General features: G+C 46.1%; 1 protein-coding gene across 3 annotated transcripts in view; it reads right to left on the minus strand.

Moving 5' to 3' along the window:
- The window catches only part of PI4KB (phosphatidylinositol 4-kinase beta), a 27,640-nt gene continuing 8,614 nt past the window's right edge, over window positions 1-19,026 (minus strand). For 2 of the 3 annotated variants that reach the window (XM_056819371.1, XM_007485417.3), the window contains exons 2-12: window positions 16,520-17,447; window positions 11,903-11,947; window positions 9,300-9,527; window positions 7,030-7,257; window positions 5,232-5,341; window positions 4,846-4,950; window positions 4,504-4,627; window positions 3,644-3,909; window positions 1,831-1,963; window positions 1,520-1,640; window positions 1-814 (exon numbers count right to left, since the gene is read on the minus strand). In XM_056819371.1, the coding sequence (XP_056675349.1) occupies window positions 633-814; window positions 1,520-1,640; window positions 1,831-1,963; window positions 3,644-3,909; window positions 4,504-4,627; window positions 4,846-4,950; window positions 5,232-5,341; window positions 7,030-7,257; window positions 9,300-9,527; window positions 11,903-11,947; window positions 16,520-17,419 (2,442 nt within the window). In that variant the 5' untranslated portion in view covers window positions 17,420-17,447 and the 3' untranslated portion in view covers window positions 1-632. The remainder of the gene's footprint in view (window positions 815-1,519; window positions 1,641-1,830; window positions 1,964-3,643; window positions 3,910-4,503; window positions 4,628-4,845; window positions 4,951-5,231; window positions 5,342-7,029; window positions 7,258-9,299; window positions 9,528-11,902; window positions 11,948-16,519; window positions 17,448-19,026) is intronic. The other variant, XM_007485416.2, reaches the window with a different exon arrangement.

Genomic DNA, 19,026 nt, shown 5'->3' on the forward strand with positions numbered 1-19,026 from the left:
TGGCTAACTAAGGACTTTATTTTGAACAAAAAAAAATAAAAATAAAAAAATTGAGAGCATTTTCCCTGGGCCAGAGGGAGTGGGATGCACCCGGTTCCCCTTGGGCCTGGGGCAGAATAGGGGACTGGGCTCTTCTCTTGGCTTCCATGATGGGGGCCCCCTAAATGGAGAAGCCCGTGCCAGATCCCCTTCCTCTAGGGGGAGCTCCAGTACCTGCTCTGACTCCTCCCCCCAGGGAGGCCCCGGGGCAATTCGAGGGCCAGTCCCCAGTTGCACAGATCTCTCTCCTGGTTGCCCAGAACTGACTGGAGGATAAAGGAGGGATTGGAGTGGGGCAGGGTAAAACCACAGACCCCAGAAAGGTCCCCTCTATCCCCCCAAACTCCAGCATCCCCTCAACTGCTCATGTGGGGACAGTGACTCCCAGGCCTGTTAGGTGGTAATACTGTCACAGAAACGGGGCTGCAGACCCCAAGGCTCCTCCCCACACACTCACTCCTCTGCCCCCGGCAAGCTCCTTGTTACCATGATCCATGGCAGCCCTCACCATCGCCTCCCCTGGGTGCACACGGCCCTCCCAGGGAGTCTCCCAGCGTCCCTCCCGCCGCTCCCCGGGGCTGGGCAGCAGGGTGTCACATGATGCCATTGGTGAGGTACTGGAAGCCATCGTAGAGTTTGGTGGTGATGGAGCGCATACTGCCGTCCACCATCTGCTCCACCAGCAGCTGCAGCTGCTCCTCGGTCATGCTCATGTGGAAGCGCTCCTTCAGGTTGCGGATGGTGCTGGAGCCGTGGAAGCAGGGCAGCTGGGAACCTGGGGAGGGAGGACGCCATCAGCGGCCCGCCGGGGCTGCAGACCACTCCCCAAACCCATTTGGTCCTCCAGTTCTGGAGGCGAACAGGGGCTGCCAACCCTAAGAGCCCTGCCGTGGGGGGCGGTGCCTTGGGCAGGGAGGGGGAGGGGGACGCAGAAGGGTCTGGAGGCTGTGAGGAGGCAGGCAGGGTGCCGGGCACTTATCTCGCCGCGGTGCGGTCTGCCTATGCTACGTCTGACACTCACAGATGACCTGGGCCACAGTCAGTATGGGGCTGGGCGGGGAGTCTCCTGAGCACCATCGGCAACCTGTGGGTGGGGCCAGGGGGGGTCCCAATTGAGTATTGATAGGAAGATGGGGGCAGATGGAAGAGCTCGCCAAGACAGGCTCAGGCAGAGGAGGAAGCCCCAGCAAACGATGGGAAGGAAAGACAAGCCAGTGAAGAGAGCTGGTGATGGGGTGCAGTGAGGGGCTGCTGAATTTCAAGAAAGATGGAGCAGGGACAAGGCTGGAGGAGAAAGGAAATGCTCCAGGGAGATGTGAAGCCTGGGACACCCAGGGCTGCCCTAGGACAGGTAGGCCAGGCAGGAGGGTGGAAGCAGTGATGGGGGAGGGGAAGCTTCTGGCTTTGATTCAGGCTCTCTGACCTCCTGGAGTAAGATGGGGCCACGCTAAGGGCCTGCCCTATCTTTGCCAGCCCCCACCTTGCTGCATGATCTCCACGATCTGCACCACCTTGTCCATGTGTTTTCGGGCAGCAATGAGTCCCTGCAGCATCAGCATCTTGTAGTAGTTAAACATGTCACCATCTAGCCCTCCCATCACCTGGAGAACAAAGAGGGACATGAGGGAAGAAGCTCTGAGCCGGCACCTGTCACTCTCCATCCAGAGGGAGCCCAGAGCCTCCCTTACTAGCCATCAGGCCCACCCACTTCATCCCACTTTCTGGAAGCCGGCTGAGTTCCCCCTCCTGCCGGCAGGGAGCCCGGAGTAGCCAGGCAGCTTCCCAACTCACATCCACAAACTCTGTGGTCAGTTTAAACGCTGAAGTCTCAAAGCCCAGGTTTCGAGGGGAGCTGGACAGGATGAAGCCAAAGTCAATGTGGATGATGTGCCCATCAGCATCTAGGAGGATATTCCCATTGTGCCTGGCAAGGAGATAAAGAGGATCCATAAAGGAGTCAGAGGCTTCATGGCCCCACCCGCCAAAGGCTCCCCACTCCCGAGCTGCTGGAATCTCACACAGCTAGGAGAGTCCATTCCAGAGGAAAAAAATGCTAGCCGAGGCTGCAGTGTCCAAACTGCTATTAATAAGAAGGCGAAAATTGACTAACACCTCGCTTATTTAGCAATCTGGAACACAGCTGATTGATCAGTCAGAAGACTCTGGACATCCAGACCAACGGACACAAAGACCACAGGAAGGTCAGAGGTCAGTCACAGTCTCCCAGTACAACTTTGGTTTCATCCATGTTTCTAACTAACTTCATGGTAGGCTTTACCAGCCCACGGCAAATAAACAGCAGCAAACTGAGTGAGGGGCTGCCAGAAGGGAGGACCCAGAGAACAGGGAGAAGTGTTTACATTTAATTAAAAAAAGGGGGATAAACTGCAAAAAAGAACATTAATTGACTCAGAGTATAATATATCTAAATGTCCCACAAGTCAGTGGGGGGCACATGAATTAAAAAGAAATTCAGGTCTGGATGCCTTCCCAAAGAATGGCCAATAAAGGAGCCAAGAACAGGTGAAGGTGCTGAAGGCCAGAGCCCATTCAGCAGGGCTTTTGTTAGGTTAAGTATTTGTATTCAAGGAGGAAAGGGAGGGTGGGTGAGGGGGGTGCCTTAGGTTGACCTGGCCAGAGGGGAAACTGGTCTTTCATTTCCAACCTTTCATTAGAGCACAAAAGGAAGGGGAGCTAGAATTAGGAAAAGATCAGAGAAGCTACATAATTTTAGTCTTTTTTTAGTTTCATAGATGTTAAACCAGGACAGGTTGGTATCTGCAAAATACTGCTACAACTTTTCTGTTCTTTCTGGTATAGGCCTATAAACTGACTCCAGATCATTTTTTTTTTAAATCCTTACCTTCTGTCTTAGAATAGATACTGAGTATCAGTTTCAAGGCAGAAGAGCAGTATGGCCCTGGCAACTGGGATTAAGTGACTTGCCCAGGGTTACATAGCTAAGAAATATCTGCCACCAAATTTGAACCCAGGACCTTCTGTCTCAAGGCCTGGCTCTCAATCCACTAAGCCACCAAGCTGCCCCTAAAAATAACTTTTTTAAAAGCGATTTAAGAAAAACCTGGCTATTGGCTGGCACAAGATTCCTTTATTCAACAATGGAATCTTCCTTGTTCTAGGTGAGGAGAAACTAGAAATTGGAATGGGCAGATAGGGATCCCTTCATAGCTACCAGTTTGCTTGGTCCTACTGTTTTGTTTCAGGAATCTGGATTCTAGGATCTCTGAATTCACACGTGGATTCAAAATCCTGATCCTTAGCCTTGAAAAAGGATTTCTAGCACCAGCCCCCAGCTGGTTTGCTGTTTGCATGACTGTTGCTTTGAAGATTAAGTTTCTGTAGAGCACACCGTTATGTTTCAGACTCCTTTCTAAGCCCAGGGAAGCCAGGCTCTGCCTCCTCTTCCTAAACTAAAGAGCAAACAGCCTCAGACTATGTTAAGACAGAGGTCCTGCAGATGCATCCTGGATGTGCAATCCCAAGCAGGGATGGGGTGAAGTCAGGGTGGGGCTGGGGCTCCAAGCTGAGAATGCCCTGGAGGCCAGGCCAGGCAGGATGAGGACCTGGGGAGTCAGTCACCCACCTGTCTTTGACCTGAAGCAGGTAGCAGACAAGACAGTAGCCAGCACAACTTTGGACAAAATTGCGCTGGGCACTGAGGAATGCCTCGGTGGTATAGCTGCCATGCTCCTGTAGGAAGTAATCGAGCAGGGAGAGCTGTGACTGCTTCTTCACCTGGTGGATGGACACAGCATTGACCACAGGCTCTATCATGCCGCTGTCCGCAGAGATCACAAGAATCTTGTAGGGCTTGATCCAAAGAGGCACTCGTTCTTGCTCCCAGATGGACTGAAGGGAGAGACAAGGAGCCATGAAGATCATCACCATCTCCCCGCTGGAAAAAAGATGGTGACCCGGCCAGAGAGAGCCCAGAATCCCTTCCTAGCCTTCTTTTCTGTCCATTGCCCTAACCAAGACTCTTTTAGAATCAATATAAACAAAATCCAAAGATCTTGTTGGGACTAAAAAATATAGTAGGGAGGTCTGGGAAAAAGAATGAGAGAGACATAGACACTAATACAGAAGCATACCAGGAAGGAGACACAGGATTGGAGAAAGATGCTGCTCAGGTACAAAGGGAGAGTCACAGAAGAATGAAACCCCCCAAAAGAGATCAAGATCCACCTAAATTCTTTGTATGGAAGTGAATCAAAGCAAAATTGTAATTTTAAGAAGTGATAAAGAGAGGTGGCAATTACAATTCATCCTCCCTCAAAAGCAGGGGTCAAAAGATGGGACAGATGCAGTGCCAAAAGTAGCCAGGAGAGGTCCTTGTAGTCAATCTCTTTAAAGTGACTTCCCCAAATGGGGCAGTTGCATGCAGCCCAGGCCTGTATTCTTTTCATCTGAAAGTCTGGTAGTTTCCCCTCATTCTCCCCTCACCTGAAGTTGTTTCAGCACCTGGAAGGCTAACAGCTCTTGTCTCAGGTCATCTCCACACTTGACAATGACTGAGAGGAGCCGCCAGTTGGGGAGGTGGCCATAGGGGGAGCCCTCTCGGATCCTCCTATAAGAGAAGGCAGGAGAAGAGCGGATGACTTGGAAGCTGGCTCTTGCCAGTATCACCTCTGCATGTCCGCCCTCCATTTAAACCTGTGGTGTGCTGCAGGCAGGGCTAGTGTCCTCATGGAGGGTTGTGGTTTGTACTGCTGAACAATGGGAATGCTGGTATGATGGAAGAATGTGCTAACACTTGCTTGAAATCAGAGAGTACCACAGGCTCACCTGACTTTCTCTTGCCAGGGCTCTTTGAGGGCGACCGCTGATGGGTCTTCTGGGTCCCGCTTAAAGGCAGTAGGGGTGTGGGCTAGCTGCTCTGAGAGGCGTCGTCTGGCAGGAGAGAAACCCATCACTAACCATGGTTAAAGAGCTGATCTCTACAAGAGGGACCCCCGCCCACTCCTGGGCCAGCCCAGTCCAAAGGAGCATGTTTTATTTTAAAACCCAGGATTGTGCAAAATGTAGGACTAGGACATGGTTAGAGACTGCTGCTGACATAAGCAATGAAGTTGAGATCGCAGTTAAAATGATCATTGGCCAAAGAGAATAGCCCCCAGACAGACAGATCAGCTCAAAAAAAAGAAAGGGTAGGACTCTCAGGGTGGTCATACCGAATATCTCCTGCTGCAATGAACACAGGCTCCTTGCTTTCTTGACTGGTGATACTATCCACAGAGAACTGGGAGATGTTGTCACAGCTGTTGGCATGTACTTCGGGGAGCTGGGAGGAGGGGGAAAGGCAGCCACAATAAGCAGAGGTTCCCTCCCACTCTTCTTCTCTCTCCCTCTCCCAGTGACCTCTGATGTCCTTTCCAGACCTTGGTCTAGACTCCCACTTCAATCCTGCCTCCATCATTCCCTTTGTGTTTCCTTAGGAGTGGAGTGCATAAGCTGCAACAAGGACTAAAAGGCCTTGGAATGGGAATCTTCCCTTCAGAGTTGCTGGGAGATTCCTGAAAGCAGATATCCCACGTTGTTCCTCTGAATCTGCCCCATACCCAGACTCTTTCACTTCACAGCTTGGGTGTGAAAGCAAATTCAGTGACAACTGACTTCCATGTGATTCCCTCAGTTTCTTCTCTGAGCCTGGCCTTTAAGGCCTTGTACTACCTGGATCCAATCTCCTTATTTATTAGCCAGCCTTTCTACTCACTGCTCTCTTACATAAACTGTCTGCCCTAGTTAGGTTCATTTTATCCCTTGTCTCTGGAGCCCCCAACATATCCTTACCTCCCTACCTTTGGGACATGCTATTCCCCTACCGGGAATGCTTTCTCCTTTTTTGGAATTTCACCAACACTGCCCCAAACCAAAGCTCAAGTTTCACTTCTTCCTCATTCCAATAGCATTTCTTGTCTATCAGTGGGAATGAATGCTGCCTTATCAGGTTGCCTGTCTCCTCAGCGAGACTGTCAGCTTCTTGAAGGCAAGGACTGGATCTGATTTGTGTTTGTTTCTCCCACAGTGCCTGGCATAGTGCTTAGTATAAACACAGTAGGTGCTCAATAAAGCATTCCATCCTGTAGAGTTGACAAACTGTGAAGGCCAAAGTGGCCTCCAGGGGGCCTGCCTGCCTTGGCATACAGGCCTTCATTCCTGCTCATCTGGATTACTACCACAGTCTGTCTGTCTGATCTTCACTTTTAACCTTTCTGCCAGACACTCCTTAATGCAATTATCTGGCCACATACTCACTCACTCTTCTGCCCCAAATCATCCTGTTTCCTGAGTCCTATCTGGGTTCTTCTGGCCTGGCATCCATAGCACTGCTACCCCTGTATATAGCCTGACCTCTTTCTGGACCCTCAAGGAATCAGGACTGCTCAGGTTCCCCAACCCAAATGCTGAACTTTGATGCTGGTGGCTACATGTCTGCTCATGCTATTCTCTTGGCCTGTGAAACACTCTTCTGTCCTGTCTGCCAAGCTCCTACCCATTCCTTAAGTGTCTACTCCTATGCTGCCACCTCCTCCACAAAGTTTTCCCTAATCACCAGGGAGTCAATCATGACATTTCTCCCTTTGACCTTCCAAAGAATTTTCTTTGTGCCCCTCTGACACTATTATTTTATATTCTTGTTATACACCCCATCTATGAGGTCTACTTGAATATGGACTACATCTTGTCTTAATGGTAGACCTTGTCTAGCACTGGGTTCTGGATTCTGAACCTGCCTTATCAATGTCTGCTGCCTAGAACTGGATTGATTCACAGCCTTTCCTGAGCCCTGGCCATTCTCATACCATTTGGTACTATTTTCTAAATCTGTCTTCATGGTCACCTTTGAGGGCTGGAGTTCTTTCGAGCCTTTTCAGAATATGTATTTCTCTGCCACCACCAGCCCAGAGCTGGCCATTCATCAGACAATGCACACACTTGTGAGTAGGCATGGATTCTCCAGGCTCTCACCTCTACCTGCAGCTCTCCTATGTCGTCCACAGACCAGGCTTCGTCATCATTGTCGTAATTGGGGACAGTGCTGAAGCTGCCTGCTCGCTGCTCATGGGTGATACCACATTCAGGAAGGTTTTCCACAGACCTTGTGCTCCGGATCCGGTTCTCGGGGATCCGAGTTGGGACACTGGTAGTATCAAAGTTTTCACACTCAAGTACTTCCACATAAATAAGATAGGGAGCCTGGAAGAAGACAATGAAGGTTTCAATGGTCTGACCTGACATCCTTCTATGATGACTATGACACTCATACGCATGTCCTGCCACTCTTTATATCAAAGATCTATTTTAGGACTTCTCTGAATGGTGAAGCAGCATGGTAGACTGGAAAAAGTAATGGATGTGGAGGAAGAAAATCTGGCTTCAAAACTTGGCTTTGTTCCTTAGACCTGTGACTTTCATAAAGTCCCCTAATCTGTATAGGTCTCAGTTTATTCATCTGTAAAATAAGGGATTTGGTCTAGATGACTGAAGGTCCCTTTTAGTTCTAAATCCTATGATCTGAAAAAAGGAGTATATAGTGAAATATGAAGTTTTCCAATGACACTGAATTTTCTGAATTAACCAAAAGGGATGGATGCCAGGAAGAACTCTTGTGGTTGTGTAAGGGAACAGAGAAGCAGCTGTAGGAATCAGATAATGGATATAGAGAAAATTCATTTTGAACAATGAGCTCTGAACTCTCAATAACAGATCTGCAAGGGGACCTGGACAAACTGCCAACAAAACAGTATTTGTCAATAACAGTGTGAGAATGAAAGGAATGAATTAATCTCCTTTAGAATTTTGTCAAGTAATTCTGATCCCTGAATCTCAAGGAAGGAATAACTGAAGTGGATAAAAATTGGGGAAGAGTAATTAACATGATGCAAGAGAAGGGGTAGGAAGCTGTTGTATGAGGAAATACTAAAAAGATTAGAATTTATCAAGTCTGGTAAAATGGAAGCTGAGAGAGGACATGTTGAATTCTATAAAAACACAAGGATGGAGGAGGTGAATAAAGACTTCTCCCCCAAATCCAAAATGATGGAGCATCTCCTAAAGTTTGGGCAAGGTGAATTTAGGGAATATAAAAAGGAACATTTATTAGAAGGAATATACAACATCTGTTCTATATTATGTTATTTTTGTTAAATTTATAATACTCATTACCCTGAAAAGTGATTCTGGTTAAGAAATAAAATAGCTTCAAAAAAGGACTTGGAAAAATTATTGGAAGATAGCCATAATGGACTATGAAGAAATAAAGCTGTTTTGGTGACATCCCCAAGCCCTTTGAACTTAAAAGAGTTGGAGGATACAACATATTCTTTTTTGCTCCTCTGTCAAAAAATAAAATCTATGTGGGATAGTAGAGAGAATCTATGGCTAATGGTTGGCAAGCCCCAGGTCCTACCAATAATTTTGTTAATAATTTGCTACTATGTGAACTTGGGCAAATCACTTACATTTTATCTCCAACCCTCATTTACCTTTTTCTAAAGTGAGATAAAAATTTACCTGTTCTTACCATCTCACAGGCTTGTTGAGGTTCAAGTAAGAAAATGCACACAGAATTACAGAGAACTGTACAAATTTAAGGTGTTATATCAGTAAGAAACTAATAAATGGCTAGACATGAGCTTCTGGAAGTTCTTAGGTTATCCATCTCCTTGGACTGTGATCCTCCTCACCTCCCTTTAATTTCTTATCTTCACTTGAATCCAAGCCCACTCTGAAAGCTTTTCTACACTAAACTGATGAAGAACTTGAAGTTCTTCACCTAGAGTTTATCTTGGGGCCATGCTGGCGAACCTATGGCACACGTGGGGGTGGGGGTAGTGGCGTGCCGCAGTGGCACCCTGCACCTTTCCTCATCTCTCTCCATTATCACATGACCCAACCCTCTGCCCAGCAGCCCAATGGGAGTGCTTTCTTTGTCCTGTCTGGAGTAAGGTGGGGGTGAGGGTGGGGCCCTCACATGTGGCAGGAGGGTTGCAATTTGGGCACTTGGTCTCTAAAAGGTTTGACATCACTGCCTTAGGGCTTTCAAACAGCAAACAGTGAAGGAGAAAGGCTGAGCACTATGAGGAAAGGCACTGTGTTTTAGCTAAATTTTATGTTACTAGCAACCATATTGTGCATAAAGGAGGTGATTGATAAATGTTTGTTGAATAAATGGGAGGAAAGTATGGGTAGCTTTTGGGCAGAAGAGCCCCTCAGAGGACAAGTGGGAGCTTACCTACCTTATCCTTAGAGTTGAGGACAACTGCCTGGGTATGGGGTACCCGAACCACATGGTGGTCGAAGCCAGCAGTAGGCAGCCAGACTCGGGCAGGGAGCTTGTGATTGAGTAGGGACAGCTCTGAAATCAGCCTCTGTGTCTTCTGCTCTTTGGTGGGCAGTGTTGCTAGTCGCTTGCCAATTGCCATCAGAGATTTGATGAACTCTCGCTCAGGAGCCAGTCTGACCGGCTATGAAGTATCAGGGTAAGAGATAAGAGGGAGTTATATATTTATCAGACATTTCCCTCCCATCAAAGACCCTTTTGATTGACTGGGGCAAAAGTCCCCTGATGTCCAAGGAGAAGCAGGGTTTGGGGCATGTTTTTTGACTCAATGGCAAAACCCTTCCCATCACCCTTGTGATCACTGTGGATGTTCTTTGAATTCAGGCTCATCCCTGTTCCAGGAGTCCTTAGGAGTTATCCCCAGGATGCAGAGTACAAAAGAGAGAATATTATGAGAAGTGCCTGAGGTTTTTCAGAACATCCTTTAGTAAGAAGTACCTTTCTCACTTAGCATATCTCCTCATTCTGGCTACTAGGCTATTTGACTCTTTCAACTGGAGATAACTGGCATCTACCAGCTACTTCCAGAAGATTTTGGGAAATTTCCTCCATAAAAATATATACTCCCCCAAATCCCACCCCAACACCTTGCAAATGACACTCTTTCCTTCCCCTTCTTCCTCCCATCATTCCACATGCAAGCCATGAACATGCAGGGGTGGGAGGGAGCAGAATTTGTATAGAGGGTGAAAAAGCAATGGAAAAAAGCAATAACTACTAAAGAGAGGCTCAAGAAAAATTAGAGATAGGGGGCAACCCCTCTCAGGCTGACCCATGGGCTGAGTTGTTGCCTCACTCTCAAACCTCAAGGGAGATCCCATGTTTTCCAAGATGTCCTCCCCTTTCCAGCTCTGAAACAGCAGCATAACAGCACAGTTTCAAGCCTGCCAGTTCTGCCCTTGTCCATAAATGTCTCTTCCAATATTTAGGAGGCTTTCCATACCCTTGTCTGAGGTACTCCAGCTGTCTCCTCAAAGAGACAGGGGTAATCTGGGTGAGAAGAGATGGACTAGGGCTTTTTTAGCCTGGTTCCCTTACATCAGAGGGAAGAGTTTATCAAGACCACACACTCAGATTCCCATCCTATATGCACAATGTCTGGCATATAGAAGACATTTAATAAATGTTTATTGACTGATTTCATTCATTATCAAGAGGCCACTCTTTCACATAAATAACATTTCACTCGTGAGATTTTTTTCTCATGAATACTTTCCCTAATTGAGAATTTCTAACTGAATACTATGACTGACCTTCTTGGAAAAACCATGAGGCTCTACATATCCACCAAAACTAGGAGACAGAAGGGATTCTCAGAAAGCCCAGTCAAGAAATAAATGGAGTTCTTTTCATGAGTTTAGAATGTTGAACATGGGGAATAAAACAGATGGAGGAACTTGCAGTTCTCAAATGTCCAATGAGGGTAGCAAGATGAAAGGAAGAATAAACTTAGAAATTCACCCCTACTCTAACCCCTCTGATATGGTCACTCAAGTGGAAACACTAGTTCACAACAGTTATCTCAGAAAAGAGATTGACTCTCCCCAATCCTTAAATCAGTAGAATCACCCAAACCAGCTGAATATGTGTATTTATTACTTCATAGGGAAGATGGGAATTATGACTAAGAAAGGAATTAGCACAGGACACAGAAAACTGATTGGGGGAAAAGTAAAAAATCAACACGCAATAAATAAATAATCATCCAAACTCCCAGAGGGCCCAGCATTTCCTCTCACGTCTCTGCCCAGAGGCAGGGTCTTTGATCCTATAAAACTCTTAGGGTTAGGGAATGCTCTGGAGCTTCAAACAAAAGGACTCAGGGCAAGAAAAGTAAGGCAAGGAAGAGGAAGGCTATGAGGACTAAGAAGCATTCTCCCTAGTCAGCTAGGAAAATAGAAGCACAGAGATTAGAAGAAATGAGATGGGAGCTGAGAGATGGTCTGTGGGTAAGAATTTCTTTTCAGGCCAAGTTCTTTCCTTTCTTGGGATCAGCACCAAACTTACTACCTTGTATATATTAGGTGCTCATTAAGTATTTCTTGACACATGTCAGAGGGCCTCAGCTGAGGGGGAGAGATAAGATGGAGGGGTGGACTGGGAGGAAGAAGACTCCTTTTCAGGGTACAAATTTCTGCCAAGTAATTCCTGGTTCTAGCTTCAATGTCAAATACTCACTACTACCTCTAGCATGCTTACTTATACCAGAATAGGTTAAAAAAAAAAGGACAAATTTCCCTGCTCTCAATGACTGATCTCTGTGAGAAAAAAGAACTGGGCCTACTTTAGCCAGGGCTCAGGACAAATGGCAGCATGGGGAAGGGAAGCCAGTGAGGGGCTGGGACCCCCAGGGGTGAGTTGGAAGGAGTCCTTTAAAAGCTGGCCTTGGCATTTGGGCAAAGGTGAAAGCACTAAAAGGTGATCTGGGGACGGAGAGGAAATGCTGCCATGGGCGGACATGGGGAGTCAGCCACCCAGCCCCAGCCTGGCCCCACTTACGGAACTGAATGATTTATCAACACTCTCGGTACTGGAGGAGAGTTCCTGGGAAAGGGGCCGGGAGGGCAAGGGGAGAAAGGGAGAGGGGGAAGGGGAAGGGAGAGAGAAAAAGGCAAAGAATTTAGCTCCACTTTTGATAACCACTTCTCTTTCACATCTCTATTTTTGTTTTTCTTTAAATAATTAAACCCAGTTTTGGAGTTTGACCCTAACCCTATCATTATAAGGATATAATGAGAAGCCAGGTTGAGACTCTTAATGTCAGTAGGAAAGACAAAGGACTGAGATGGTTTTTGGGAGAGCGGTATGTCTCTTGGTTCTTCTATTCTCACTTTTTCAGCCCTTATTTCAAAGAAAAAAATCCAGCTCTGAGTCTCAGAAGTGAGGAGCTCTGCTTAGTCTAACACTCAGTCAAGGCCCTGAGGCTTAGTGGTTTCCAAAGTGCCAGCTCCTGATTCAGGGCAGGTTTTTAGATGTATGCTCTTCAAGTGAAAAGTATCAGTTACACAAGTCTTGGAGGATACAGTGAAGAAAAAGAGCCAAGTTTAAAAGTTGATGGATGAATCAGAAACCTTTAATTCCACATCACAAGTTCCATACCACACTGGATGCTAGAGGGAGCAGAGGACAAATTAAATTCTCCCCTCTCTTTTGGTATTTTCAGTAATAAGTCCTAGTTATTACCTCTTGCACTGAATATATAGACATCTGTTTAATCTAAGCCTAAGACAAAGATGGCACGATGAGACAGTATTCTATACCTATTCCTATAACTCTGGCGGCTTTAATGAAGCCCCATTATGGCTTAGCCAGGTTATGAGGCTGGGAAAGGAGACAATATCGTGGCTCCTCTTTCACAAAGTTCAGGTAGTGACCCTGACAGGCTTGTGGCCCACAGAATGAAGTGTTCCAGAGCTTTGGAAGAGGGGAAGGGGCAGTGATAAAGGTGACCAGCTGGGCTTAAGAGTCAGAATCCTCCCTCCTCTGCAAAGGCTAATGAATAGTCACTTGGAAGTCTTTATTTTCTACGTGAATATTTAGCTCAACTGCCCAGTTTCATACCAGTTTGTTCCATGCTAACATGGAGATAGTCCCAATTTAGCCTCTTCCTGCAGAGAACTTGAATAGTGGTGAAGATAGGAGGTTGGGGAAGTGAGGGGGACATTTAGGGAAAGTGGGAATAATAGGAAGACACAAGGAAGCTCATTTTAGAAATCTCACCCTTCTACTCAAGGATGAGGGGAGGGTTGGTGGGAAAGTGAGACCACCAAGGCCAAACTGACCTTTGAGTCGACCTTTTATCAGTAGATACAACTTCTACCAGCAACCTGTTTGGAAATAGCTCAGCCCAGTAGCCTACCTCTGTATCTTTCATCCAATCTTCCCCCCAAGTCCCATACTCTGTTTCAGTAATACACTGTGGGGAAGGTTGTTCCATTTGATATCATAACCTCTTCCACTCTCTGGGCTGTAGTTACTCACAGAGTCAGCTCCAGGGAGCAGGGATGGGCCAAGAGGCTGACATCATAACAATATCATGCTGGCAGGCTGGCTGGGGCTTCCAGCATGACACAGAACAGATTTCTCTGTACAAAGGTTGAGGTAGTCCCAAGAAAGCAAGACAGATCCACCAAAAATGTTGTTACTGTGGTGGTAGGGGAATCAAACTAGTTAGAAATGGTAAAGAAAATTGCCTGGTAGTTAGCAGCTAAGGAAAGTTACTTAGCCTGGTTTTTCTGACCTGTGATTACCTGTGGATAGGAAGACGAAGGAAGCTGAGCTCGAAGTTTCTGAAGTCTGTTCCATTACCCCTCCTTAAATAATTAAGAAACAGGTAGTGGAGATAAGGCAAAGGGTGCCTAGTTATATCTGAGCCTGAAAGATTTGGACAGATAGGAGGACATGGAAAATGTGAAAGTTGTGCATAATTCTCCTAAGGGGGGGAGGAGCTCTTGCCCTTCAGTAACCACTTCTGCAAATAATGAGGCTTTGCCTACTAAACTCCAAGTTCCTCAGGGCTTTTTCACCTCTTCATCTTTATATGTTTACACCACTGGCCTACTGTTCAACATATAGTAGCTGCTTGACAAAATGTTTGCTGAATAACTGAATGGATCAATAAATGATAAAGGAAGGGGAGAATGAAGGAGAGCTGCACTGAGATTGAGTCCCTTTACCATTCACTAGTGCTCTAAAAAGAGGTGGGTAGGAGAATCAATCTCCTTTAGATCCCAAAACACCATGTTTCCAAAATGCACCTGGCAAGTGAGTATTGAGGGAACAGCATTCAGGTACTAAAGACTCCAAAGAGACCCTAGAGGTAAAAACTCCCTTCTACAGTAGCTGAGACCAGGTTTTTATCTTTTACTCTCTGGATCATATTTCCCTCAGGGAAGGACAATGGATTCAGATGTCTATTCCTTTTAGCATTGGATAACCTGTGAGGGGGTTTAAGGATCTGGTATCCCCTTCCTTTCTACCAAGATAGAGTGACCTTTGAGACAGAGAGCCAAGTTAGGAAAATAAGTTACCTAGAAGGCCTGGCCCAACTTCCCACAAAGATTGGCCTCCACAAGATGCCCACAACTCTGACCTGGACAGGACCAGCAAGAGTAAAGGCCCCAGTTATAGCTGCTGCCTAAGGAAAGTGTCAGAATCAAAGGATGTCCAGCATTAAGATAGGAATTGCATAAGAAGGGGAGAAAATTTTTCTTGTAAAATTTGTAAAAAGGCCCCAAGTGGTCTGTATACATATTTGGGGTAGGTCACATAAGAACATGAAGAGTCCTAAAAATCTATATTTGGTTTTCAACTGCTTGGGGCCTGGGACCTGGAACTTAGCTGTTTCTTCTCTGGTCTACAACCTCAATCCTGCATCCTTTCTCTTCATGGGTTCCGTACCTCATTCTGGGAACAGTGATCAAGTAAATATCATGGCTGCTTCTGGAAAAAGCCTGCCAGTCAATTCCCACTTGGCTCTATCCACCATACTTGTGATTACCCAGAAGAAAAATAAATCTACTCTTTCCTAACACATTCCCTTGTTTGTGGTTTCTTCCTATTAGACTGTAGCTCCTTGAGAGCAAGGACTGTCTCACTTGGGTGTTTGTATCCCTTGTGTCTAGCACAGTGACTGTTGCACAGTAACAGGTGCTTAATAAATGAGTTTTCTAGCTGAGCATCTAAGTAAGAAGGACACAGCTCCATCTTAGTAGACTGTGGTCATGGAAATCTAGATACTGGAAGCAGCTTCTGTCCAAATTCCCATGGCCAAGAAGGACAGGTGATAGTCTCAGGAGTGGGTCTCTTGGAACTGATTCTGGACTAGAAAGTAAGAATTCACTTTGCCACACTCTAGGTCCAATCTGATCACATGATCAGGGACAAATTGACCTACAAAATCTAATTTCCAGAGACAACAGGTTCAAGATCAGGTTTCATGGCTTTCCTCCTATCTCCTCTTCCTCCGATCACAGACAAACGGTTGAAAGGATCCTTACTGTATCAGAAACATGGGATGTGGCACTCCCCTATGTAGGTAGATGCCAAGACCCCAGCCACATGGGGTTTCCAAAAAGAGCCAATTCCTTTTTTTTTCTTCTTTCCCAAAATGGGCTGGAAGCCAGACTGGGAGCCAAGCCAGTGGTGAGTCAGTGGTGGAGAACTGGGGCACCATTGTCTAGTTGGGACACCAGGTCACCAACAGTTGGTTGTCCACTGGGATATCTTCCCCTGCCATTAACTCAGCTGGGGACTAGAAGGTAGATGTGGATTGTTGATACCGGCTCCCCATCTTTAGGTCATATCCCCATCCCAATATTGTCTGCTTATAGTCTCCTACCACCCTTCATGTCTTTGATCTTACACTGAGAGCTGCCTAGATCCACTCTCATCTAGCTCACTCACTCTTAGACTGCTCCCTCATAGAAGGAAAAAGGGAAGTCAACTATTTTATCCTTGCTTCTTGCCCTGAGGGCTAACATGTGGTAAGGGCATTCTGACTGAATGTTGAAATAACAACAAATGAACCTTGTCTTTGAATTTACAAGGAGAAAAGAAGCAATTGTGATGACAGAAGGCCAGAATAAGCTGATGCTCTATTAAACATCTTTCCATATCTCCTATGACATACGCAGTTCTTAATTCTTTTCCTTTGCCAACAGTCTCTGCCACTCCTTGGCAATTTCAAACAGACAATCCATCCCCTAAGTAAGTTGGAGAGGAAACCGTGCTACAAGCAGCTTATTCTCCACAATCTTGGCCTTCAGGTCTTCCTACCAAGAAGCAAATGGAGTGAAAGCATGGTGGAAAAAGTAGGGGCCTGAGATTCAGAAGATCTGGTTTGTTCACTAACTAGACAATTTGTGCTAGATAATTTGCCATTGGGCGGATTACTTAACTATTCAAGAGTTTTCATTTTCTTCAGCTATAAAACGGAGGAAGCTAGAGTAAATACTCTAGAAAAATTTTTCCAACTCTAAAATCCCATGCTCCTGATGGTAAAATGAAAGGAGAGTCGAGGAAGGAAAAAGATATGGGAAATTACCCCCCAGGCAGAAGCCCTATCCCCATGCAGCCCTGAACAACACTGCTCCTGACCCAATCCTTGTATTTTACCTCCTCTTCATTCTCCACTTTGGGGTTGCTGGCTGTACGTTTCAAATTACTGCTGAGGCTGATGCTGGCAGTGGCGTCCGATTTGGAGCGCTGGTGAGTCCTTTTGGAGGGGGACAACCCTGTGTCCGGAGCTGGGCTCAAGGAGGGAAGCTCCCTTTTTCGGTGAGCTGGCTTCAGCTCATCTGAAAGGATGAGCTTTCGGAGCTTGGTCCCACGGGAGTGTCGCTGGGTGGAGATGTGCATGTCCGAAGAATAAGCCCCAAGTAGCAGGGCACACTGGAGGGAAAAATTAATGCTCTGGCGGCAGCGATGCACAATGTAGGGCTTGATGGCATCCCCCACATCTTCATCCATGTGAATGTACATGTTTAGCAGCTGGGGCAGATAGAAGTCAACGTCTTCATTGCGGAAACAGAAGAGCCGATTGCCTATGTAGGCCTGAACACCAGGTTCCTTGGAGTTGTACAAGTATGAGATGGCCATGGAGATGTCAAATAGCTTTGACTCAAATAGCCTCAGCAGCCATGACTGCTTGGCTGAGTTGTTCTGCCGTCGCCTCCTTGCCCCCTTAGCTGAGCCAGAGGTCCCTGCCTCATCCTCCTCTTGGATGCGGCTAGGTGGCTCATCCAGGCAGCGAAGTTCACTGCCTACACTGTCCCCATTGACAAGCTCAAGCGTGGACTCCTCTGGGGAGCTAGCTGTACCCCCATGCAAAAGTTTCACTTTCTCCAACACCTCCTCACAGGCCTTTTGGGCCACCTCTGGGTCAATGACTGCCAGTTCCCCAACACCCTCAGTGATGACACTGAGCAGGGCCCCCCCATTATTTCCTGGTGGGCTTGGAGTGGGCTCTGAAGAGGAGGAGTTCAGAGGGGCTGGCTCCACTGCCGTATCTCCCATGGCCACAGCCAGACACAGCACTTCCAAGCTAGGGAGGGAGGGAATGAAGAGAAACACAAACCAGTTAGTTTTTCTACTCTCAAGTGTCTACTGTCTTCTAATTCCCAACCCTATGAGGTTCTCCTTAGAATCTGCTCTCCGTTATTGAGTATTATTTAGCTCAAACTTTACTATGTCCTTCTTAACTATCCCTATCCCATCCTCAGCACTCCTTTACTTTGTCTTTATGCTGAGTTTGGACTAGGTTCATAATCTGCATTTGCTAACATGTTACTCTAAGTGTATTTACAATGTTTTCACATGTGAACATATATTGTTTCTCTAACTAGACTGGGTTCTTTTCTAAAGGCACAAACCACATCTCCTCCTTCCTTAGTATCTCTCCAAAGTTTATTTTCTGGTCTTCCCCATTTTTTTCCCTCCTGTAAGTCATGTCTCATACCTTTGGCAATCCCTTAAAATTAGATTTCTAAACCTTAGCAGATACAATGTTTTAACATACACTTTGCCTATAACAGATTCCTCTGACTTCTGATTTCTACCTACTTTCAACATTCCCTTTCCTTTAAGACCCAGTTGAGGTGCCACTTTCTCCATGAAGCCTTTCCTAATTTTTTTGAAAGAAATGCTAGCTTTTTCCTTAAGATCCTCAAGCCACTGTACTCGACTTCTCCTATGCATTTAAGCATTTTAAGGCTTATTTTAGAGTTATTTCTATACATGTCTTAACTTTCTCATCCCACCCCTGATTTGAACATAAGCTCTTTGAGGGCAGAGACTTGTTATATTTCAACTCTGTTACTATAGTAACTGAAGTAGATGCTTAATAAAGGTTTGTGAAACTGACACGAGTAGGTCTATCTTGCCTCATTTATCACTCCTCCCAAAATCCTATCCTGTCCATCTCATCTCTCATTAAGGTACAGAGAGATTTCTATTGATTACACACATGTGTTCTTACCTGCCCTTTTAGACTGTAAACTCTCTGATGGCCAGCTGAAGCCATGCCAGGCCTGGGTAAGAGAAAACCATTCTAGAATGATTCTCAGTCTTTGGCTTTTTAACATCCTGTTGTTTGTTTGCTTTCATGATACCCTCCCCTATTTCTAAAGGAGCTGGATGGCACACATGTGTTACTTTTTACTGAAATTAATGAAAATCTGGGGTTTTCTCTCAAGATAACTAGTGATATTCTGGGGTACCAAAAATTAATCACCACCATGAGGGCTAAAAGTCTTGGTTCTAGAACTGGGGGGATTTGGGCGGTGGGGGAATAAGATCCCTGTAATCCCAATCTGCCTTTTAAAAAGATCCCTAGGAAAAGTCTCAAGTTAAGTATACCAACAAAGAAAAACAGCTTAGTTTATTGCCTCTCTTCTCTGGTCTCCAAACGGAGAGTGATCCTTTAGAGTCCTCGCCAATACAGATAGTTAAGCCCTGTAGAAACAGGAAAACTACATGATGATCTTGCTGGATCTGGGATGGAAGAGGCACAGTGTTAATTCTAGATTAACTTGAGCTCTGGAGTCTGGCTGTAGTCAGCAATGGCTACAAGTCCATGAACAGAAATAAAACTATAATACATTAAGAGACCACAGGCCAAACAG

This window comes from Monodelphis domestica, chromosome 2, assembly GCF_027887165.1.
Source record: "Monodelphis domestica isolate mMonDom1 chromosome 2, mMonDom1.pri, whole genome shotgun sequence".
NCBI classification, from domain to species: Eukaryota; Metazoa; Chordata; class Mammalia; order Didelphimorphia; family Didelphidae; genus Monodelphis; species Monodelphis domestica.